Here is a 24,531-nt window from a genome sequence, read left to right as displayed (position 1 = left end):
AAAAGTTCAGAGAACCTCTATCTATTAAGAAAAGGTACAAATATGAGAGTACCGCCACTAAGTTTATGGAGACCATAGCTGTGCCACAAACTGTGAATGCTGGTACAGTTGATGAACGTTTGGATAATTTCACCTGGAAAATTTCAAATGTCATGAATGCTGTTGCTCCTATTAAAACTAAGACAATCTTGAGGCGACCTATAACACCGTTGAGAGCACAATGATGGTAAAGACCTCTAAATCAAAGTCCAGCAAAGCAGAACATAAGTGGAGAAAAACTAAACTCCAAATTGACTATGACCTCTACAGACGAAGTCTTTGTAATTTTAACCAAGAGTTAAGGCCTTTTTATACTCCCGCTATCACGCGGCCGACAACGCCCGCATTGCATCACTTGACCGACAAATTGCTTCGGGCGGGCCCTCTGCGTAGCTTGACAGGCACGCGGCAACAATTGTTGCTGCGTGTCGAACGCCGCGGAGATCCTCTCTCGTGATTGGTCCGTTTTACTCACATGCTTGATGATGTACTCAGCGTGCCCCTTGGTTCTACATACCATCTACGCCGCCGCCTTCTCGATCCATTTTACAACATAATTAAACTTATCATCTGGTCATCTAGGTACATTTGTTCTAGCAGACACTGTTCCACGGTCACCATTGTTGTTCCTTGTTACTGAGAGGAAGGTAAAAACTGCTACCGGAAATGTAAAAAAAAAATGCAGAGGAAACTCCACCCTGTGGCGTCCTAGCCAATACCAGCCGTAGCGACACCCCTGACTTGGAGGTGAACTGCAGTACATTTTCAAAACAGCTCGTGGATTGCTCTCGAGTATAAAGGCAAACTACGCGCAGGACAGCCGAAGTGATGCCAGAACGGTCGCCGTCCGCGTGAGTATACAGAAGCCTTTAGTCAGGGCTAGACCGCAACACTATTCTGAAATCATCAGTAAGAACTTCAACAATACAACTTTACAACCCCCCTGAATACGATAGCTCCAGAACTCCTGACAATCCATCAGGTTAAATATCAGTAAAAAATCAACAAAATGATAAAATGATACTAACTCTGAAGCCACCCAGGAAAAAGTCTTTTACCATGTCAGAATTTGATACAGTTGACCAAAAAAAACGGCAGCTGAAACCATCAACGAGCTGTCTTGACTCAATACCATCTGACTTTTTCAAAGCTGTTGTGAAGTCTGTTCTAGGTGATTTTCGGATTTTTGCTTACTTCAGTCAGGCGAGTTTCCTAAAGCTCTTGACGCTTCTTTAAAAAATAGAACGCTGGACGCTTCCATATTAGCAAGCTATAGAGACATCTCAAATCCCCTTTCATAGCCATGATTGTTGAGTTATTTTTAATCAATTTAGCAATTTCTTGAACTTGGACTTTTTCACAAATTTCAATCAGGTTTCTGAACTCATCACAGTACAGAATCTGCTCTTATCAAAGTGCTAAATGATATAAGGTTGACCACTGACTTGGGAAAGGTGTCAATTCCGGTCTTGTTGGATCTCAGTGCGGCTTTTGATACAGTAGATCATAATATACGGCTGAAGAAGTTGGAAACGTGGGTGGGACAAAAACAGTCCTGAAATGGTTCAATTCCTACTCGGACGAAAGGACTTATTTTGTAAATATTGGAAGTGTTCAATCTCATCGAATGGCAATGACGAACGGGGTCTCTCAAGGGTCAGTTCTTGGACCACTCCTGTTCAGCCTGTACATGCTACCCTTGGGTAAAATTCTTCAGAACTGTAATTTTGACTATCATAGCTATGCAGATGACAGTTATATCTAGCAGTGTCTCCAGATGACTACAGTACAGTTGTGGTGTTGTGTCACTGTCTAAAACAGATAAATAACTGGATGAGCCAAAGCTTTCTTCAATTAAACCACAACAAAACTGAGAATTTTTTTTTTTCGTAATAAAGAAAAGAGGATTGCTGTTAATAAATACCAACAAGTCCAAGTTCGAAACCTTGGTGTACTGATAGATTCCGACCTGACTTTCAACAGTCATATCAAATCATTTACAAAAACTGCCTTCTACCATCTGAAGAACATATCCAGAGTGAAGGCTTGCATGTGCCAAGCAGACCGGGAGAAGCTCATCCATGCTTTTATCTCAAGTCGACTTGACGTTTGTAATGGTCTTCTGACTGGAATCCCCCAAAAGAGCATTAAACAGCTGCAGCTTGGGATCTGACCAGAACAAAGAGGTCAAAACATATTAATTTAATTCTTAAGTCTCTACACTGGCTCCCAGTCAGCTTTAGAATAGATTTTAAAGTTCTGCTACTGGTCTCTAAATCACTAAATGGTTTAGGTCCTGAATACATGAAAGAAATGCTAATGAAATGTAAACCTAGTAGGGCTTTAAGATCTACAGACTCAAGTCAAATAGTGGAGCATAGAGTCCAAAGCAAACATGTTAAGCAGCATTTAGCTATTATGCTGCACACAAATGGAATAAGTTGCCAACAGAAGTGACATCAGCCCCAAGTGTGAATGTTTCCAAGTCCAGGTTAAAAACTGTTTTTTTTGTTTTGTTTTTTCCCTCCTCATGCTTTTTATAGCATTTCCACTTTTAAATGATATTTCTTGCACTGTACCCTGTTTTAATTGTAATTTTATTTTTGTCTTTGTTTTAAATGTTTATAAGCTGGTTTGTTGTTGTTTTTAAATGCTTTTAATAAAGTAAAACAAGGGTTACTGTATATTTGAAAAACCTTTTTTGGTGAGAGACAGGACAATGGTGTAGCCAGACTACTTGGACAGTTCACATGCAGGAGAGATCTATATTTCTCGTGTATAATGCGCACCCCCAAAGTTGACCTCAAAATTACGGAAAACCCTTCTACCTATGTACAATGCATTATTACAATGCATGATTTTGCTTCCACCCATATGATTGAAACATGAAGTATTATCTGTATTTTGTTAGTTTTTTTCAAATAATTATTCTGAAGTGAAGCAATTTATTTGAACACGTAATACTTTCTTTTTATTTACTTGCTCTCATTTTGAAAGTTCACAGTCCTACTTTTATATATTAAATGAAAAAACACACAGTTGTGCTCATATGTTTGATTACCCAAGCAGAATTTGTAATTAAATTGAATTTTCTTTAAAGAAAACATAAAGGGCCAGGCGAAACACATTTAATTTTATTTTAATGGGATTCAAATTAAACGGTCAAGCATTTCAGAAAAGCATTATCATTAAACAAAACATAACCATAAAGAAATTAATGTTGTTGTTCAGTCATCAGTCATGTTTAAAAAAAACAACAACAATATTTCACAAATTCTGCCAGGGTATGTAAACTTATGAGCACAACTGTACATATATGCAGTCATACGTACCCCTGTCATATTGGAATGAACGTGTAGGTTACACCTTTTTTATAACCACTAGGTGGCGGTGGCATATGAGAATGAAAGTGTACACCTTTCTCATAACCTCTAGGTGGCGGTGGCATTTTGAAATGAAAGTGTACTGCTTTTTCATAACCTAGATGGTGGCATACAGTCCCCCCCCCCTCCCATTTCCCCCTATACCTATGTATAATGCGCACCATTGACTTTTGAGAATTTTGGGGGGGAATAAATGCGCATTATACACGAGAAATTACGATAATAGCATTCATAGACTCTCTCTTGTAATTGTTGAAACAGCAGGAGGCGTTGGTCTCTGGTAACTTTTTTTTCCAAAGGCATTGAGCTTGATGAATCCTTTCATAACTACAAAGCACACCCGAACAGACAATATAATCACAGAAGGAAAAAAATAATCCCGATATATCATTTGATATAAATGAATATGTATCAGGAAAAAAATACACATCAGAAGGAGCCGAAAATTATCTGACATTGAAAATATGCCATCCATATGTTGTCAATAGATCATTTAAATAATGTTTACTGTCTGGACATGCAGAGTGTATTAACATATATGATAAAAAGTTTTTGGTTTTTTTTCCCCCCGAGCTACATAACACAAAAGATACCAATTAATAATTTGATAAGATATGAAATCAAATACTGTTAAAACAAAAATGGATTTTAATCCTAAAGCAACACCTCTCAGATGAAGTGGATATAATAAAACCAAATAGCAGCATGTCAGACTAGCAGCATGGGGGACACATCCGGCCTACCACATTTTATGTACCCTGCGAAAGCAGATCATTTGCATCAACTTCCATGATTCTTGCTAAAATCTGAACCAAAATTTCACGTCATATGTAATAAATAACGTTGAGATATTGCTTAAAAAATACGTCCTCGAGCTGTTCTGTAAATTGTGGCATCCAGCGAAGACACATTTTCTTAGTGTAGCCATCGTTGGCTTGCTAACTGCACGTTGGAGTTGTAAATGGGGCTTGTTATGGAAGCTAAGCGCAGCTAACTCACAACTGAGCAGCGTAGCCAAACTAAACTTTTTCCTTACATAGTAGGGGAGGGAACTCACGTTAGAAAGTATACACCCACAGGACTGTTTTAGCCCCGCCCACAAAATCAGGAAAATTAAAACTGAAAAAGATGCTTCGGCTATATCTCAGCAATTAAGCAGTATATTATGTCTTTGAATATGTTTTCAGTACTTCAAACATTTAATGTATTTAGAAACAAAACACTGATATCTGGGTAGAGCCTCTTTAATTCTTGTTTTCCCTCTCTCCTCTCATGTGCGTGCTGTATAATTGTTTGTAATTGCCACCCCACCTCTGCCCAGTGCAATGACCAATCACGTGCATGCACCGTGCACCTGCAGCACTGTTTGTGACACCACTCTTCACTCCGCAGTGCGAGGGAGAAGGGGGGAAGCGCGCCTGCCATTTATGTCAAAGAATCATTAAGATCGGTTTCGTTGGCGACCGACATATCACTGGAGACTACTTTTAATATTAATTTAATGTGGCTCTTTGCCAGGTTCTTTATGTGATGGAGCTGAGACAAGATCTGGAAAAAGGGAAAGCAACTTTCACTGCAGTGTCAGAGTTTCTACTGACCCATCCTGTGCTTAGCTTTGGAGTTCAAGATGTTGCCCAAAGCCCTTTGCGACATACTGAAGTTCTTCCTGCAGAGGAGGAAAGTGAGAGCGCAACAACAGGTGGGTCCATGATAGCCTTAATGGTAGGGAAAAAAGCTAACTAAAGGGCCCATTTTGAGCTGCAGCAAGTTTATAATCAGTTATTCACACACAGCACAGAGGTCATGATTGATTGTTTTTCCTGTGTATGTGGTTTCTTTCAGAGGGAGCTCAAGGACCCACAGAGTCCAAATCTGGCATCCAGATTAAATTGTACTGTGTTCACACCAAGTGAGTTCCCTTACACTGATCAAAGTTTAGTATTTTATTCAACAAAGTACCAGTTAAAAATTTAGATACCCCTCATTCAATATCTTGAGTTTTTATATAATGCCTTCTTCAAAGGTACTTGTGCGGGCTTTTTTTCTCCTGGGGGTGTTTCTTGGGCTGTGGCTTTCGTCTGTCCAGGGTTTTTTTCAGTTTTCATTCCTTCTAACGCATTAAACATAAATTATTCTTCACTGACACTTTTTTTTTTTTTTTAACTTATTCATTCGAATTGGCAGCTATATACGTCAATTATGCATGCTAACTGGGAGGGCTGACTGATTGTAATCAGAGGTGAATAGGAACGTGCTACATTTACTCCGTTACATTTACTCAAGTAGCATTTTGAATAAATTGTACTTGTCGGAGTAGTTTTAATGCATCATACTTTTTACTTTTACTTGAGTATTTATCTGAAGAAGAAACAGTAATTTTACTCCGTTAGAATGATCAACATGCCGCTCGCTACTTGTATTTATCAAGTATTGCATGCGCGATCTATTTTTAGACTGCGCCTTCGACTTCTGCACTGGGGCGCTGTTTGCACCTATCAAACCACTTGTGTCATTTGCATCCAGTTCACCAATCAAACGGCACAAAGCAGCCACATGACCACACACAAAGCATTTGCGGGCCAATCAAAAATATTTGCGGGAGGGGGGGGGGTACAATTGGCTGCAGCACTTTACTTTACAGACTCTGAAAAACAACAGCTTTGTCATGCAGTGTAGTCTTAAATTGTGACTGCCCAAACTTGGATATTTCAGCCCACACTTGAGAAAACACCTTGCAGTAAGTGGTGGTGGTGTTGTTTTGGCTGTGCAACATTAGCTATAGGCGGCACGGTTGATGACTGCTTAGCACATCTGCCTCACAGTTCTGAGGACCGGGGTTCAAATCCCGGCCTCGCATGTGTGGAGTTTGCATGTTCTTCCAGCGCCTGGACTCCGGTTTCCTCCGACATCCCAAAACCATGCGTATTAGGTTGATTGAAGACTATAAATTGCCCGTAGGAATGTGTGAATGTGAGTGCGAATGGTTGTTTATTTCTATGTGCCCTGCGATTGGCTGCCGACTAATTCAGGGTGTACCCTGCCTCCCGCCTGAAGATAGCTGGGATAGGCTCCAGCACACCCGTGACCCTTGTGAGGATAAGCGGTAAAGAAAATGGATGGATGGAACATTCACTATATTTTGTGGTCATAAGTAGATGTAAAACATGCATCTTTCAGGTACGTTCTATAATCTCTCACGCTCGCTTGGACACGCAAGCATGCAAATTCACGCACACACACACAAACACACACACACTATCAATAAGTGGTCAACAAACCTCTTCTTCACTGAGTCATTTCCGTGAATAAAGCTAATAATGTTTCTTTAAGGCATGCATGTTTTTTGGGGCATGTAAAAATTTGAATTGTGTGTGTGTGGACTCCCATTTAACATGAGTTAGACAGAACATCTCTTTTGCAATGGTGACCTGAACAAGATTATTTCACTTTATTTTCACCTCCCCTCTCAGAAAGATTTAAAAAATACAAATCAATTCAGTTGTGTAAATTTTGTCACATTAATGGCGGAGAACGTTTTAAAATGATTAATTTTGGTCTAAATGACAAGAACCTGGCATTTGAACAGGGGTGTATCAACTTTTTTAAACGTTTATTTTGTTTGTTTGTTTTAGATTGTGATATTGTTCAGCAATATCTGAATTTGCACATTCATATTTTGTTTTATGTTTATGCTGATATAGGTTACTCACCATTTACTCAGTACTTCAGTAGTTTTTCTCTTAGTTTCTTACTCAAGTAATTTTGGGGACAACTACTTTTTATTTTTACTGGAGTCATATTACTGTAAAGTAGCAGTACTCCTACTTGAGTACAGTATTTTGCTACTCTACCCACCTCTGATTGTAATACTGTTCAACATTAAAAGACAAATGTTACATGTAAGAAGCTATTTAATGTATATCTGAAGCTGTTTCTTATTCTCATGAATATTTTGTGAATTTTTAGGAGTCTGCAGGATGTTCAGATCTGGTTCCAGCCTAATGCGGGATCAAACTCTACTGGCCTGCCCCATTCTGATCCTCCAGATAGTTTTGGTGTGTCACTTTTTATTTATTTCAGGTCTCACAAAGTGTAGTTACTGTTTCCTTTAACTCAGTGGTTCTCAACTGTTTCCATTTTCCCATTTTTGCGACCCATTTTCATAGAAGTTGAAACAAAGTTTTTTTTGTTGTTGTTTAGTAATAGCCTCTGAAAGCAAATGTTCAGTATTATATTTTTAAATACCATTTCAAAGGTACCACCAAAGGCATATTGACACCAACAAAAGGCTGAGCTGCACTGTATTTGTTTACATAGTAGACTAGGGGCTAGAGTGCAAGGAAGTAACATTTCTTGTCACCTCCTTGTGGGAACACTTCTGAAAAAATCAGAATAGGAATACAAATTTTTACTAGCTGTCCGCGACCCACCCAGAATTGATCCGTGACCCACTTTTGGGTCCCCAGCTACCACCCTGAAATATCAGAGCAAAATGAATTATTTACAATTTTCAGCATTAAAAATCTATATAAATCAGTGAATTAATGTGATTTCAGTTTTTTTTTCTTTTTCTTTCATGTATCTAACAGGGTTTTCAGACCATCTGACAGACCAGAGTTCTGACAAGGACTCAGGAAGTGACCCCCAGATCGACCTGAGAAACATGTCATCGCTTCCTGGACCTGCTGACTTCTTGTCAAACACAACGAATGGCAACGGGCGAATGCCAAAGTTGATGACTCCTGATGCCTTCATGACACCAAGCACTTCGGTACAAACCATTTAAAAGCATGTTTGTTTTCTGTTTAGACTTTGTTCTTTTATACATGTATGACTTTGTTACCAACTGAAATTTGCAGTTCAGACATTGGTGAACAAGGTTCTCATCGGGATATTATTCGCAAAAGCACATATTTTTTTAATTAATTTTTTTTAGATTTGGCAAAAAAAGTTACTAATTTTACCATCCTAACAAACGTTGAGACATACTATCAGCCTGGGCAAATGTGTTTTATTTGTGTTCCTGTTACATTGGTATACTCTTCAGGTCCCTGCATCTCCTGGCAGTAGTGCCAGTAGTCTGACAATTGTAACAGCAATCAGCAGCAACTCAACTGACTCTACCAATAGGTGAGTTTTTCTGCCTCATGGATATTATAATGAATACTGATGGGTAGGGATGTCCCCATCGGATCACGTGATCGAAAATCGGGGTTGCTCATGTAAATTTCAATTGATCGTGATTAGGTGAAAAATACATTTCTGACATTTTAAAGGTTATAAAGGAACAAAATAATCCTAAGGTACAAAGACCTTTCCAAATGGAACAGTAATAGCTTTGTTTTATATTATAGAATAAACATTTTTGGTTCGTTTTAGTACGAGTATAGAATTATTAACAGAGACACGCAGTGACACGCTCGCGCACACAATCGGCCCACCGCAACACAGTGCATTGTGGGCTGCGTCTTTGTCACAAAACTACTTTGGAGAAGGAAAGAAAGTGCTTTATTCAAGGAGACACAATGTGATACATTATATTCTTCCCACACCATAGCGAAAAAAAAAAGCTTATGACTCAAGACATAAATGGCGCATTTATTTTAAGTGGCACAGCATTACAGCATTGCGGTAGTGATGACCAATCACTTGCGAGTTCAGCCACAGCCAATCAAATCAGCATCTCAGGGGGTAATCACTGACTCCGCGCAGCCCAGACAAACGAGGAGAAACGTAGCAGATGGAGAGAGAACTACTCAGCATGGAAGTTGAATTAAAGATAGAGAAACGGAATTATGAAACAAAGGTTTTTCATAGGGGTGGGTGTGAGGCAGCTGTGCTTGGCAGCCCTGACCCCCCCATCCCCTGCTCGGGCTGGATGGCTGCTTGGCGTGGGGGCTCCCCTCTCAAGCCCCGTAGCTGCTCTCTGGGTTCCCCCACCCCCCACCCTTATCATTCCCTTGTCGGGCACCCCTGTCCCCCCTCCTCTCCACCAAACAAGGGACACCGTCTCGCCCTCGGGCTGGGGGGGACTGGCTGCATTGTGGGTGTTGGTGGCAGGTCGCGCGGGGCGGGATCGGGGGGTGGGGGTTCGCTGGGCGGCGTGTTGTTGGGTCCTTGTGGACGCCTCGGTGGAGCCGGTGGACCTCGGTGGAGCCGGTGGACCTCCCTGATTTCCTCGGTGGGGCATATCCCGTCCACCGGGCCGCTCTCGGTGGACTCCTGGGCCCGACCCCGCCTCTCGATTGGTTTGGTGGGGTCCTCAGCCCCCGCGGTGCATTCACAGCAATTACAGGACACTTTTGACGGTCATTGTGCATGCGAAATGGTGTCATTTCACTTATTCGCTGGATGTGGGGCCACGCACTCATTGCGACAAATAACTTATGACTATGCGAATTTCTTGGGTATCCCCTCACTCACACTCTGGTCCTATAGACGTTTAGATTTTACATAGCCACTCCCACCACACTTCAGTTGTATAACCAAACCTTGTCCTGTATCCTTCCCCTCCTGTCCTTGTCCTTTCCTATCTTGTCCTATCCTTCCCTCACAGGGTGTAGCACTACTGTCTGTGTTATTCTTCTAGGTATATAATGATTAACTTTCATCATCTTGTTTATAGCTAGTGCTTTGTCTTTTGTTGTCGTCTTTTCTCACTCCCTCTAGAAATCTTGTACTGTTCAACTGATCGACTTTGATTCTGAATAAATATCAATTAAAATACTAAGAAACCACAGCGGCAGCTTAAAAGTCCACTGTGACACAGTAAAACTGCTCTGGCATAAAAGGGTACAGATCCTCCTTTCTGCTTGACCTAACAGCTGAATAGAACAAAAAAAAAAAAAAAAAAGGCAAATCACATTTTATTTTATTTTTAATGGGGGTTCAAATTAAACTGTAAGACATTTCAGAAAAGCAAAATGATTATACATAACATAAACATAAAGAAAATTAGATACTCCTTGTTCAGTCACCAGTCTTTAAAAAAACAAAAAAAAAACAAATACAAAAAAACCTCTGCCAGTGTATGTAAACTAATGAGCACAACTACATATCAGCAGTCATACAAATTTGTTTAGTTCTGTATGTGTATATACACATCCATCCATCCATTTTCTGAGCCGCTTCTCCTCACTCGGGTCGCGGGCGTGCTGGAGCCTATCCCAGCTGTCATCGGGCAGGAGGCGGGGTACACCCTGAACTGGTTGCTAGCCAATCGCAGGGCACATAGAAACTAACAACCATTCGCACTCACAGTCATTTTCGCACTCACAGTCACGGGCAATTTAGAGTCTCCAATTAATGCATGTTTTTGGGATGTGGGAGGAAACCAGAGTAAACCCACGCAGGCACGGGGAGAATATGCAAACTCCACACAGGCGGGGACGGGGATTGAACCCCGCACCTCAGAACTGTGAGGCTGACGCTCTAACCAGTCGCCCACCGTGCCGCTGTATATACACATATATAGTCAATCTCCTTGGTACGCATGTATGTATGTATCGATTGTTGTAAAACTATATACTATATAGACATGTACGTATATTAATTTGAGAACATTTAAATGCACGCTCTTTTTAATGCATTGTCATGGTATCGGATTTGGACTCACTATTGGCAGATCCTTAAATTCAAAGACTGACTCTGGTGCAAAAAAATGTGATCGGGACATCCCGACTTATGGGTATTTATTTTGGCTCTGGAAAACTTCCGGTTGAGAGGCATTCAATTTAGTTAATGTATTATGGAGTATATAACCATCTGAAATGTAAATATACTGTGGAATGTAGAAAAACAAAGGTTGTTTTTCATAGTACCATAATACCAGCAGCACTAGTTGAGCTTCCGTCATTGTCTGAATATCAAGTTCTTCTCAATGTATGCACAAATTGAAAAGAGAGCTTTTTCAACATCCTTCCGATGTACGCATACAGCTAAAATACAGAGGAACATTGGTATGTCCTTGTTTTCACAGAACTTCTGATGACATTAGTCAGAGTCCCAACCGGGCCGATAATAGTTTGTCACTTCCTGCTTCCACTAGCAGTCCCAGATCTGCTTCCACTGTCCTGCCTGGACTGGAGACAATAGGGGTATGACCTGACACACCTTCTGACAGCCACTTAACCCTTAAGACTTCCAGTATACCCAATATTCTCTCTCTTACACTTTTACTCTCTCTCCAGGCACCGGCATCCCCCAGCACTCCAATTGTGCTTGACAACCCTCAGGTTCTTGGTTCGCCACTCATTCAACCCCTTGCCTCTCCAACTAGGGCTCGCTCCCCTGATGTTATCTCCTCAGCCTCAACAGTCATGTCACAGGACATTCCAGAGATTGCATCTCAGACCCTGCAGCTTCAGCGTGGTCATGTGTCCACCTTGGACTCCTTACCTCTGTCTGCTTTTCAAACTGATAGTATGGCCTCTGCTGCCTCTGCCCTTCACTTGCTCACTTCACCACGCTCAGCCAACAGCAACAGGTAACACAATGAACTAGTAAAATATATGCAGTTCCTGAAAGGAAATTGCAGTAGTAGTAGATTTATGAAATTAAATTAGAGAGGTAAAATTGCAATTTAAGTTTAGTTTGGTTGACATTGCAATATTAAAGTAAAAACTAACAGGTATTCAACAAGGGTCTCCGATAATGTTTAAGTGAGCCACCGAGGACTAGAATGGGCTAACTCCAGTTTGTCATTTTTAAGTTTATGTCCAGAAATGAATAGTGAAAATGCATATTTTGATGAATACTGGTCTTAAGGCGTTGGTTTAAATGTTGACATGTATGCAGTCCATTATTGCACTCACCACTGTTCCTGATTCATCAGTACAACAACTGGGCCAATTCCCATGTCCAAGATTGTCGCACCCATTAAACCAGTTCCTTCTGCAAAAACATCCCCCAGTGAGTGAGGTTCAGCGATTGATAGAAGACTCAGAAAGTATGTAACTATTGTGCTTTTGGTTGGGTGTCAGTGCATCTGCATGGTAGTATAATTGAATGATATACAGTCCCCTCCAAAGGTATTGGAACGGAAAGGTTAATTCCTTTGGTTTTGTTGTATACTGAAGACATTTGGGTTTCAGATCAAAATATGAATTTGAGGCAAAATTTCGGAATTCCAGCTTTTATTTCATGGTATTTTACATCTAGATGTTAAGCAACTCAAGACAAAGCAACTTTTGTTTGAAGCCACCCACTTTTCAAGTATGCAAAGGTATTGGAACAGACATTATTAAATTAACTTAGTGTATAACATTTAATATTTGGTGGCGTAACCCTTACTTGCAATAACTGCATCAAGCCTGCAACCCATTTATTTCACCAGACTGTTGCATTCTTGTTGTTTCTGGGGGTTTCCCCCTTCAGGCTCCTCTTCAGGAGTTAAAGTGCATGCATGCAAGCTTCTCCCAATTAGTTTGGATAATTTTTTCTGTAAATTGCCAGACAAAATGGTGTTGTAGACTTCAGAATTAATTCTGCTGGTACCATCATGAGTTACATCATCAATAAAGACTTTTGAGCCTGTTCCAGAAGCAGCCTTGCAAGCCCATGCCATGACATTACCTCCACCGTGCTTCACAGATGAGCTTGTGTATTTTGGATCATAAACAGTTCCTCTCTTTCTCTGTACTTTGGCCTTTCCATCACTTTGGTAGAAGTTAATCTTGGTCTCATCAATCCACAAAACTTTGTTCCAAAACTTTTGTGGCTCATCTCTGTACTTCTTTGCAAAATCCAATCTGGCCTTCCAATTCTTTTTGCTGATGAGTGGTTTACATCTTGTGCTATGGCCTTTGTTTCTTCTCTCGAAGTCTTCTTTGAAGAGTGTATTGTGATACCTTCACCCCTGCCCTGTGGAGGATGGCAGTGATGTCACTGACTATTGTCTTTGGGTGTTTCTTCACAGCTCTCACAATGTTTCTGTCATCAACTGCTGTTGATACCCTTGGCCGTCCTGTTCGATGTCTGTTGCTCAGTCTACCAGTCGTTTTTCTTTTTCAGGACATTCCAAGTTGTTGTATTGGCGATGCCCAATGTTTGTGCAATAGCTGTGATCAATTTTCCCTCTTCTCTCGGCTTGAAAATGGTTTGCTTTTCTCCCATAGACAGCTCTGTGGTCTTCGTTTGCTGACCAGCAATGCAGTTTTCTCAGGTGAAACTCAAAGCCAAAAGCACTATCTAATGATTAAGCAAACAATCTAAAAGACAACCCCTAAGCAACTAGAAACACTCATCAGTCACATGTTCTAATACTTTTGCTGACTTGTAAAGTGGGTGGCTTCAAACAAAAGGTGCCCTGTCCTGAGTTGTTGAACACATCTAGATGTAAATACCATGAAATAAAAGCTGTAATTCTGAACTTTTCTCATATTCATCTTTTGATCTGAAACCCAAATTATTTTCAATATACAAACAAAAACAAAGGAATTTACCTTCTTGTTACAATACTTTTGGAGGGGACTGTATATCATTCATGAAATATTGACAAACAGATTTTTGGAATAAACTAAAATCAGAAAAAAGATTCTGTAAAATAAAAAGTACCCAGAAGTAAGCAATGCCATATAAATCACAAAGATATGATTCCTTCTGATTTTATTGCAGCAATTAAAATTAAACTCTTCTGCAAAGTGACAAAAATTGCATTATCCCACTCTAGGTCTCAGTGGCACAATTGTAAGAGCAAAAAAATTCTTCATATTCTTGTTGCCAGACTTACCTGTTTTTTTGTTTGTTTGTTTTTTAACAGCCTGTTGCACCTTGAGCTTGGATGTGTAGATGGGCCTGCTGGAGGGTCTCTAGAGTTAGAGCCCAGACTTAACCAAACACCATCTCTCTTGGAGACTGCTTCATCACAGGAAAACCCTGGGTTAGCAGGAGGGTCTACAGAGAAGAGCATTAGCCACACCTCATGGCCAGCTGCTCCCGACATTACCAGGGAAACCAGGAATAGAGACAATAGTCTTGGAGACTGGTAATAACAATGTTCAAGATACAGTATTGTGCAAAAGTCTTTGGTCGTAAGTAGCTTTGTTTTTAATAGAATAATTACCCTTTTTAAACAACAGGTAATATGACTTGAAAACAATCGGAGACAACTGGTTCACACAAATGGAAAACCAATGTCCACAAAACCTTGTAAAGGAATGGTGCATGAAAGAACAGCCAATGACATTGCAGCAACCAATTATATTTGAATCCATTTTGGTGATGGTCTGCACAAGTGCTTATTATTATTTTTTTTTACCCTCTGAGTCAATATGGTACCCTGGAACCTGCAAACTCCAAGAATCATATTGGCATCACTTTATTGTGGTGGAGGGGTTTGTGTGTCCCAATGATCTTAGGAGCTAAGTTGTCTGGGGCTTTATGCCCCTGCAGGGTCCCTCATGGCAAACAGGTCCTCAGTGAGGGACCAGACAAAGCATGGCTCAAAGACCCCTAATGATGAGAAAAATATTTGGACCTCGTTTTCCCTCGCTAGGGCCCCCCTCTGGAGCAAGGCCTGGAGGTGGGGCTCGATGGTGAGTGCCTGTTGGCCGGGCCTGCACCCATGGAAAGGGAGCCTGGAAAGGCATCGTGGGTCCCCCTTCCCATGATCTCACCGCCTGTGGGAGGGGCCAATGGGGTCGGGTGCGTAAAGAGTTGGGTCTCAGCCGAAGGCAGGCTGTAGAGACATGGAACATCACCTCTCTGGTAGAGAACAAGCCTGAGCTGGTGTGCGAGGTTCAGAAATTCCGATTGGATGTAGTTGGACTCATCTCGACACACAGCTTGGGCTCCGGTACTAGTCTTCTCAAGAGGGACTGCACTCTCTTCCACTCTTGAGTTGTCAACAATCACCATTTAAAAACAGCATTTTAAGTTCTCTTGGGTTATATTTGTCATTTGTTTGATGATCTTAAACATTAAAGAGGGGAAAATGCAAAAATATAAGAATTTGAGAAGGTGGCCATTACTTTCTCACGGCACTGTATCAGTAATTTAGTTTTGCCGAGTCAAAACAAAATTACAGCTGTCTGGAACGCTCTTTTTCCTAGAACAATGATGTCATTTTTGCTATTCATGTGTATGGGATTTGTCATTTCAGATATCCACAATTCATTTCTGGATATCCGCTTGTGCATTAATAATATCTGCAATTAGATTGTAGATATCGGTAACTCCATTTTGAGATACTGTATCTACTATTTGATTTTGACTAGTCATAATTCCAGTTTCAGATATCTACATTTTGATTTCGCCAAGTCAGAACTTAATTTAGGATACCTGAAAAGGAACATGTAGATATCTTGAATTGAGCTGAATTAGAGATATCTTGAGCTGAAATTGTAGATATCTCAGACTGGGGTTGAAGATAGTCCCCTCCAAAAGTATTGGAACAGCAGGGTCAATTCCTTTGTTTTTGTTGTATACTGAAGACACTTGGGTTTCAGATAAAAAGATGAATATGAGACAAAAGTTCAGAATTCCAGCTTTTATTTCATGGTATCATGGTATCTAGATGTGGTAAACAACTCAGGACAGATCACCTTTTGTTTGAAGCCACCCACTTTTAAAGTGAGCAAAAGTATTGGAACAGACATTAAATTAACTTGGTGAATAACATTTAATATTTGGTGGCATAACCGTGACGTGCAATAACTGCTTCAAACCTGTGACCCATTGACTTCACCAGACTGTTGCATTCTTCACTTGAAATTCTTTACCAGACCTTCACTGCAGCCTCTTTCAGTTCTTGTTTGTTTTTAGGGGTTTCTCCCTTCAGTCTCCTCTTTAGGAGGTAAAATGCATGCTTTATTGGGTTATGGTCCAGTGATTGACTTGGCCAGTCTGAGCTTCCACTTTTTTGTTGTTTTGTTGTTTGTTTTTTGTTGTGTTGGCAATGTGTTTTGGGTCATTGTCTTGTTGCATGATGAAGCTTCTCCCAGTTAGTTTGGATGCATTTTTCTATAAATTGCCAGACAAAATGGTTTTGTCGACTTAGTCATTCTGCTCCTACCATCATGAGTTATATCATCAATAAAGACTAGTGAGCCTGTTCCAGAAACAGCCATGCAAGCCCAAGCCATGACATTACCTCAACCATGTTTCACAGATGAGCTTTGATGTCTGTTGCTCAGTCTACCAGTACTTATTCTTTTCCAGGACATTCCAAATTGTTGTATTGGCGATGCCCAATGCTTGTGCAATAGCTCGGATCGATTTTCCACTCTTCTTTCAGCTTCAAAATGGGTTTCCTTTCTCCCATAGACAGGTCTCTGGTCTTCATGTTTGCTTAACAGCAAATGCAGTTTTCACAGGTGAAATCCCTATCTGTTTAAGCAATCAGTCTAAAAGCCAACACCCGAGCAACGAGAAACACCTATCAATCACACGTTCCAATACCTTTGCTCACTTGAAAAGTGAGTGGCTTCAAACAAGTGCTGTCCTGAGTTGTTTAACACATGTAGATGTAAATACCATGAAATAAAAGCTGGAATTCTGAACTTTTGTCTCATATTCATCTTTTGATCTGAAACCCAAATGTCTTCAGTATACAGCAAAAACAAAGGAATTGACCTTGTCGTTCCTATTCTTTGGGAGGGGACTGTATCGACAATTCCCTTGCAGATATCCGAAATTCACATAGCGGATATCCGGAATTGAATTGTAGATATCTGTAATGACGAACCCCATATAAATACATGAATGGCAAAAGTGATGTCATTTGTCCTTAGGAAATGACGTTGCGGAATAAAAAATGCTAATTGTGGATAGGAAGTATCAATTTTCTGATGTCGCTAATTTTGTTTTTGACTAGGCAAAATAGAATTACAGATATCTTCCCCGCATATCCAGTCTAGCTATTAAATGTTAAGAAGGCTTACCTTGAAACTCTCAATTTATTGATCGATCTATTTTCCTACCCACACCTCTGATCAGGAGCTGTGGGTTGTGACCGAAAGAACAAGATTGCGGATACAAGTGGCCGAAATGAGTTTCCTCTGCAGGGTGTCTGGGCTCTTTCTTGGAGATAGGGTGAGAAGCTCAGTCATCCTGGAGGGTTTGAGTCGGACCGCTGCACCTTCACATAGAGAGAAGCCAGATGAGGTGGCTCGGGCTTCTGGTTCAGATGCCTCTCTGATAGGTAGGGTTGGGCATCGTTTGAATTTGAGCGATTCCGGTTCCGATTCTGGTTCCTTATTTTGATTCCGGTTCCAAAGTATCCTTGATTCCAATTCTTTTAGGGGGCTGGTCAAAGAAGTTTGCATGGTTTAAATAAAGGGTGTCCAAATTATGAACATCCATTTTCTTAGCAGCCTGCAGCATAGACTAAAATGAACACCTTCTTGTTACAATACTTTTGGAGGGGACTGTATATCACTTCTTCGGGATGAGTGGACTGTAGGCAAACTGGGAACCAAAATGTTTTAATTTTAACGAATCCGGGAGAACCGTAACGTTAGTCCCGATTCCAATCGGTTCTCGATTCTCGATGCCCAACCCTACTCCCTGGTGAGGTGTTCTGAGCATGTCTAACCAGGAGGAGGCCCCGGGGACAACCCAGGACAGGCTGGAGAAACTGTCTCCCGGCTGGCTTGGGAATGTCTCGGGAGCACTCAGGAAGACCTAGACGAAGATAACGGTATAGGTCTCGCTCTCGTTCTTTCTGTCGCTCTCATTCTCCATCTATTTGTCTATTTTCTGTTCTCCAACCCAACCGGTCAAGGCAGACGGCCACCCCACATTGAGTCTCAGGTCTGCTCGGGTATTCTTGAATCAACCTCTGTTGTGATTGGGTGGTATATGAATAGTAGTGCTTAGACTTGGTGTGAATATCCCCACTTACTATTTGTGAGGACGTGCACAAATGAGTAGTGGATCAGGTGTGACTCCATGTACTATTCAGAAATAGAGAGGTGTCATGTCATAGTCCAGTCAATAAATAATCCAAATGCTTATTTGAAAACCTATAAAAATCTATAAACTTTCCTAGTGTTCAGTTTGGCATGTATATATTGCAAAAACTACGAATCTTTTTACTGTAGAGAAATTAATATTCTCCACCAGAAAACGTACTTCAGCTTTTCACCGCAAGATGGCAATGCTAATCCTCTACAGGCTCTATCTAAAAAGCGAATGTGTGTGGCAAAATGTGTGTATTTCCATTTAGTTTTGCATGGAACAAAAAAAAGTGAATATGTAACTGACTGGTGTGGATTTTCATGACCCATACGCCTATGTGTCACAGCTCCAGGGATGAGTCAAACGACAGACTCCTGGGTTCACCCTATGCATGTCGAACCTATCACATTTCACAGAATGACAGTCAGGACCCTGGTGCTGAGCAGAGGTAACACATATGCACTTGTTAATTCAGATACACAAGGAAAAGTTTATTTTCTTCTGACTGTTTTAATTTAGTGACCCTGAGGATGAGGTGGCTGGTTCAACATCTTCATCTGCAAATTGTGGCACTCGCCCCACTCACAGGCTACCAGTTAAAGACTGGAAGACCTCACCCAGATGCTCGCCAAAGCTTAAGAGAAAGACCAAGAAAGATGGGAGGTATGTTGTTGTTTCATGTCAATGTAGAACTTTTGAAATTGTTACCGAATTAGCAAACTTCAATCACCTGTGTTCCTCCATTTTTCTCATTAGTGAATCACCTCAGTCGAGACAATTGGACTCTGGTCAGGTAAAGTATTCAAAAAAGTAAAAGTGTGCATGAAAAGTCATCGACTTCTATTGTTTCTGTCTCGTGACAAACCTGTCAGTGTTTCTAATAGTGCACTCAATTTGTGAGGTTAACAAAGCCAGGAAAAGCCATTCCTAAACCATGGCATTCTTTTCCAGGTTATTTATAGCAATTTAGATTTTTTTTTAAATAGTAATTTTGTCCGTCTCATTCATTTTGTTCATGCCCTTTGCAGATGAATACAGATGTGCAGCAAGAGTTGTTGATGTTTCTCAGAGGGCAACAGAGAGAGTTAACTGAGCTACGTGGACAAATTGAAGCCATGCAGAGCTCCATAATGGCCCAAGTCGAGCGTGCGCTGACCATTCATCAGGAGCAAGAACGTATCCTTCAGGTCTAGTGAGAGACTGGATCCTTTCCCGGTTTACTTTGTCTAGTAATATTTGTGTAATCACTCATCTCACAAAATCACTGGATTTACACAAAGTAACGCAATATGCACCGTTTGCACTGTAGGAGAATGACGGACTACACCTGACCATAGGCGAAAATGTAAACCAGCAGAGATTTGAATCTGGAACATGGCATGCTGTGAGGCATTAGTTGATTATATTTTGTGTGAAGTATGATAAGTTGTCTCTCTGTAAAATGTCCTCTTAATGATCTGTATTTCGAACCTACCTCTACCAAACAAGCTGAAATTATTGTACCTAACTAGTCTTAATTATGGCACATCTACAACACTATCTTCTTGTGAACTTTAACTTTCTGTGACCTCAGATTGCAGACTAGAGCAGGTTCTGGCAGAGACTCGAAATCAGCAGCACCATCAGGAAGAACTCAGCCAGCAGCTGAGCCACACACTCTGCAATTCCCTAACAAACAGGATGGACAAAGTCATTCGAGAGGAGATGAAGAAAACTGTTCCGCCAAGTAAGGCGAAAGTCAAACAATTGATGGGCACAAATGCATAAAAAAACAAAACAAAACTGTGTTTAATATAGAAATGTACACTTGACAAATGATCTTGTGTAGATATGACAGCTCTTCTAAGGAGATGGTTGGGATGTAACAATTTTATTTAGCTGTAAAAGGTAGTTTTCGTATATATATTTTTCATTTGCATCTCAAGTATTTTCTTCTTCTAGCACCTCCAATTATCGGTTGTTATTATTCGTTGTCCCCCCCCCCCCCCCCTAAATTTAATACCCCAAATCCAAACGTATATCTTAGCTTCAATACATGGATAACTACTATTCAAGGTGTGCTTTGTAGGGAAACCTTAGCACTAAGCTGTACTTGAGCTTTGATCAGTTGCTAGCATAATAAGGTGATTGAAGGCCAATATGTTGTTGTTTTCCTTTTTAGGTATTTCGAAGTGTCTGGAGCCAGTGACATCTCAGCTGAGCAACACTATATCTTCTAAGATGACCTCTGTAGAGGTCACCCTAAAGGACAATGTCAGCAAGGTTGTCAAATCCAAGGTTGGTGTCTAGCATTCACCACCACTCCTTATGACTTTTTCGAGTCTGCATGGTCTCGGACCTGTATTTCCATGTAAATTCTCCATTTAGATATTTGCTTACGTTTGCTGTTTCCTTATTGTTAGAACACAACAGACGCAATTGGCCGAGCCGCAGCAGAGGCAATGCAAGGTCCTATCCAGGCTGCCTATAAAGATGCCTTCCAGAGCATTGTGCTGCCTGTTTTTGAGAGAGGCTGCCAGTCCATGTTTCAGCAAATTAATGACAGTTTCAAGCAAGGAACACAAGAATGTAAGTCCATTGTGATTGCCTGGAAACTTTGATGTACAATGAGCCATGTGACGATTTCGTTTAACAGCATAGGTTCAGCTCATTTTAAATGAAGGAATAATGCCTTGGAATGGCATTCATTTCGAAACTGCTTGTGTGGTTTTGAGACGATTTTGTGTCCTGTTTGACATTCAAATTTGTGACCGGTATGCAAGGTTCCTATGCAAGTATGGAAAGTATGGAAAAATGTGAAACTTGATTTCATAAATTTCTGGAAAAGTATGGAAAAGGGAAACTATTGTATGGAAAAATACTCATGTTTCCAAGAATGTTACAAAAGCTATATTTTCTAAAACAAAAAATCATGAATATAAAGAAAAAAAAGTATAGATCAGTTTGTTTTTTTAGGCGCTTGTGTGAGAGTACACAGTATTATAACATGGGCTCGGTGAATACTCGATTTTGATTGGCTCACACCCTTCTAATGTTTCAAGTAGTTCCTGTCAAAAAATCATTGCATTGTTCCAAATTAATCCGCAGGCCGTTAACCCCAAGCCGTTAAATTATACAAGCAAACATAGCAACCTGACACAGTCAGATTTTCTGATAAATAAACATAAAGTACTCTGAGGACGGAGTTTCAGTTCATCATTTAGTTTATTTGGTGATTACAACACCTTTGATGACTGGGATGCTGCTTAGGAATTGAAGGAAAAGAGGAGAGACAAAAGCGGCACAAAGAGTAAACTCCGGAAGATTTAAATCAACTCGCAGATGGGAAGGATGAAATGAATGTGAAGAAAACAACGAAATAGGCGGTTAAAAGGCTGAGACACTTCCTGGCACAAAAACTGACAATTACGAACGGAACACTTCACCGTTGATGTTTTGAATGATACCCTGCGACTATTTCATGCCGCCGGCCAGTCAACAAAGACCGACACAGAGTATAGCATTGCCAGCCTGAGAGGTTGCGTCAACCGTCACATAAATATACCGCATATATGTATAACAATAAAAACGGATTTTAACGTCATACCTGTGGTCGTCATTTAACATTGTCAAACAAGAAATTTGCTCGATTACTGAATCGCGTTTACATTGCCCTCGATAGATATGGGATTGGAATGACTCTTCATAGTCAAGCCGTCAGGCGTTGCAAGGAAAAATAAATTGTTTTACTAAAATTTTCTATCTTGACTACATGTATGAAATTACGAATTGATAGTTTCATTCATTATTTTTGATGGCAAGTGACCATGGTATAAGTGGGTTAATGTCCTTTGAGTTGTACAATTATCAGGGCTTAATGGAATATTTGGCTACATAATGGCATATAAAGAATCAGTGATCCACAATTTGAAAGTTGGTATATTAGGGTCTGCAAAAAGTATGGAATGGAACCCTGTGTAGTGACTCTGACCCAGTTGCCAGAATCTCCCCCGCACCTTAATAAACTGCACTCTTCCAAGCGGACCTGCTGTGAAACCGCCACAAAACGACGCCTACCGGACCCTAAACTAATTCACATTTACCCTAGAAATCTGAACTTCCAAGCATCGAAGGCCCCCAAATGTTGTCACCGGACCATCTGTCTTTGAATAGGAACTATTGCTGGGACAAGGCGACACCTGCCGGCGTTGAACGGAACTCCAAAGCCGAACCGTGACCTCACATTTGATGTTTTAGACAAAGGAAAATTTGTGTTTTGATATTTTACTGAACTCTGCCGAATTATTCCAAATGTATGCCTTGATATCTCTGTCAGTGTGTCAACTTTACAAACACAGCTGCGAGATTTTGAGAACTGTGTGCCTTGATTTGACTCCAAGCAGCATGAAATATGAATGGAACCGTAAGCAGTTGATTTCCCAAGACTAAAGTTTGAACAGTCACTCTATAGGCTTGACCTGTGAGGAAAGAGTGCAAAGTTGAGAGTATTTTATATTAATATATGTTTTTAAACCCATTTTATGGGTCAAAATTGTAGACTACATTCAGGCTGATGGGTGTGGTCTTGTCTGGTCCTCGGCCGTCTTCGAGACGCCCCTGGGGTATTTAACTCTTGACTCCCGCCTTCTTGCCTATCTCTGGCTGTTTGTTTTCCTCTTGGTGTCCTGGCTGGCTAACCTTGCCAGCCACGGGCTTGCCTCGGCCACGCCTCCCCCCTCTCCTTTCTTTGTTGGGCACGCGGCTCGGTAACCGCGGGCCTTGGGGATAGAGACTCTGCTTCCCAGCCTATCCCTGGGCCACCGCTAGGCGATCAGAGCAGCTGCTACTAAAGTACCAGTTACGCTTCTAGCCAAGCGTGATCACTCTGAAATTGCTTGCGAGCCCCTCAAATGGCAGGAAGAGAGACGGTCATATTCTCCCAAAGAGGTGTGACGAACAACATTTTTTCTTCTTCTGCCTCTTTTGTTTTTGTTTCATTTTTGTGCATCTTTTTCTTTAACCAAACCTACCTCCTCCCCTTTTGAGACCCGCCCAGAGAGACCACTCCCAGAGACCAGCTGATCTACGTTCGTGAGTAGACACTGCAAGTGTTTGCGAGACTGTACAATATTAGTGCCTAATAATTTCAGTGAAATTACTAGCTTCACACAAAATCCTTTGTCCTCTCTCTCTCCCGTCCGGAATGGATGCGTTAAACGCAGAGGAAGAAGTGCAGTTTGTTGGCCATAAATGGAGAGTTACAAAATTTAATAGATAACCCTTAACAAAATTGACAGTTTACAATCTAGCATGTAAACTTAACTATAACTTTAAGTTCAGCTGTAACATCAAATGTTCAGTACTCTCTTTGAACCAAGGACTGTTTTGTCCGCATGGATTTTATTTATTTATTTATTGGGTGGTTACTTTTTCCTGTTCAATCAAGAGACCTCTTTATTTGTGCCCTGAGGTGAAATGCAGTTTTACACATTATATTGAGCATTTTGGTGTTTGATGTGTAAAGGGACTTGGGCAGTGCTCGGAAACTCTTTAATGCCTGTGGCTGTAGTGCCTGATCCCGATTTTGGTCGCAACTTAAAGGCCCCAGTCAATCCCTGACACAGTGACCATTGTTGCAGTTTATTATTTTTTTTCTAAACCACAACACTGCTTCAGTGGTCAAACACTTATTCTTGGGGCTGAGCATAGGATTTCTACTTGCCTCAACAGTGGTCTGTGTCTATCAAAAGCGGTTGGAATTTTAAAGAATTGTCTAAGGACAACGCCAGTGAAAGTATGATTGAGAACTTCCCTTTGTTCTTTACATAAATTTAAAAAACATCTTACTCCTGTAAACTCTGCCAGATCTAAAATAAATAAATAATACTTTTAAAATGTATTCCATCCATGAGAATCAGGTTTTCAACCACTGAAAGCATGGAACAAGTAAGGGTGGTGGTGTAAAGAAATGCCAGAGCATAAAGGTTAGAGAAAAAAACGTATTTAGGTTTCCAGAGATGTGGGTTTTTCTTTTCTTTTTTTTGGTCAGGTATGAATTCATGTTGTGTGGTGTATAAGATTGTCTCCATGTTTTGCTTCTGCTGTGCCTAAAGGCATCAATTTATGAGACTTTGTGGCGATAGATTGAATTTTATTACAAAGATAAATCCGGAATTTTCTCCATCTACTTGGCATTACCACTATCTCATACTTGTATTAGTTAGCTTATGTT

General features: G+C 40.7%; 1 protein-coding gene across 3 annotated transcripts in view; it reads left to right on the top strand.

The window, feature by feature from the left end:
• Window positions 1-24,531, top strand: part of edc4 (enhancer of mRNA decapping 4) — a 71,108-nt gene that overhangs the window by 26,700 nt on the left and 19,877 nt on the right. The window contains exons 11-25 of one of the 3 annotated variants that reach the window (XM_061772691.1): window positions 4,941-5,121; window positions 5,265-5,331; window positions 7,389-7,477; window positions 8,012-8,193; window positions 8,470-8,552; window positions 11,401-11,518; window positions 11,612-11,907; window positions 14,182-14,406; window positions 18,667-18,768; window positions 18,840-18,983; window positions 19,077-19,113; window positions 19,349-19,496; window positions 19,894-20,046; window positions 20,482-20,597; window positions 20,723-20,888. In XM_061772691.1, coding sequence (XP_061628675.1) covers window positions 4,941-5,121; window positions 5,265-5,331; window positions 7,389-7,477; window positions 8,012-8,193; window positions 8,470-8,552; window positions 11,401-11,518; window positions 11,612-11,907; window positions 14,182-14,406; window positions 18,667-18,768; window positions 18,840-18,983; window positions 19,077-19,113; window positions 19,349-19,496; window positions 19,894-20,046; window positions 20,482-20,597; window positions 20,723-20,888 — 2,107 coding nt within the window. The remainder of the gene's footprint in view (window positions 1-4,940; window positions 5,122-5,264; window positions 5,332-7,388; window positions 7,478-8,011; window positions 8,194-8,469; window positions 8,553-11,400; window positions 11,519-11,611; window positions 11,908-14,181; window positions 14,407-18,666; window positions 18,769-18,839; window positions 18,984-19,076; window positions 19,114-19,348; window positions 19,497-19,893; window positions 20,047-20,481; window positions 20,598-20,722; window positions 20,889-24,531) is intronic. The other 2 variants (XM_061772692.1, XM_061772694.1) reach the window with 2 other exon arrangements.

The sequence above is a fragment of the Phyllopteryx taeniolatus genome, chromosome 5, assembly GCF_024500385.1.
Source record: "Phyllopteryx taeniolatus isolate TA_2022b chromosome 5, UOR_Ptae_1.2, whole genome shotgun sequence".
Lineage (NCBI taxonomy): Eukaryota > Metazoa > Chordata > Actinopteri > Syngnathiformes > Syngnathidae > Phyllopteryx > Phyllopteryx taeniolatus.
This window is presented reverse-complemented; position numbering and strand designations above follow the sequence as displayed.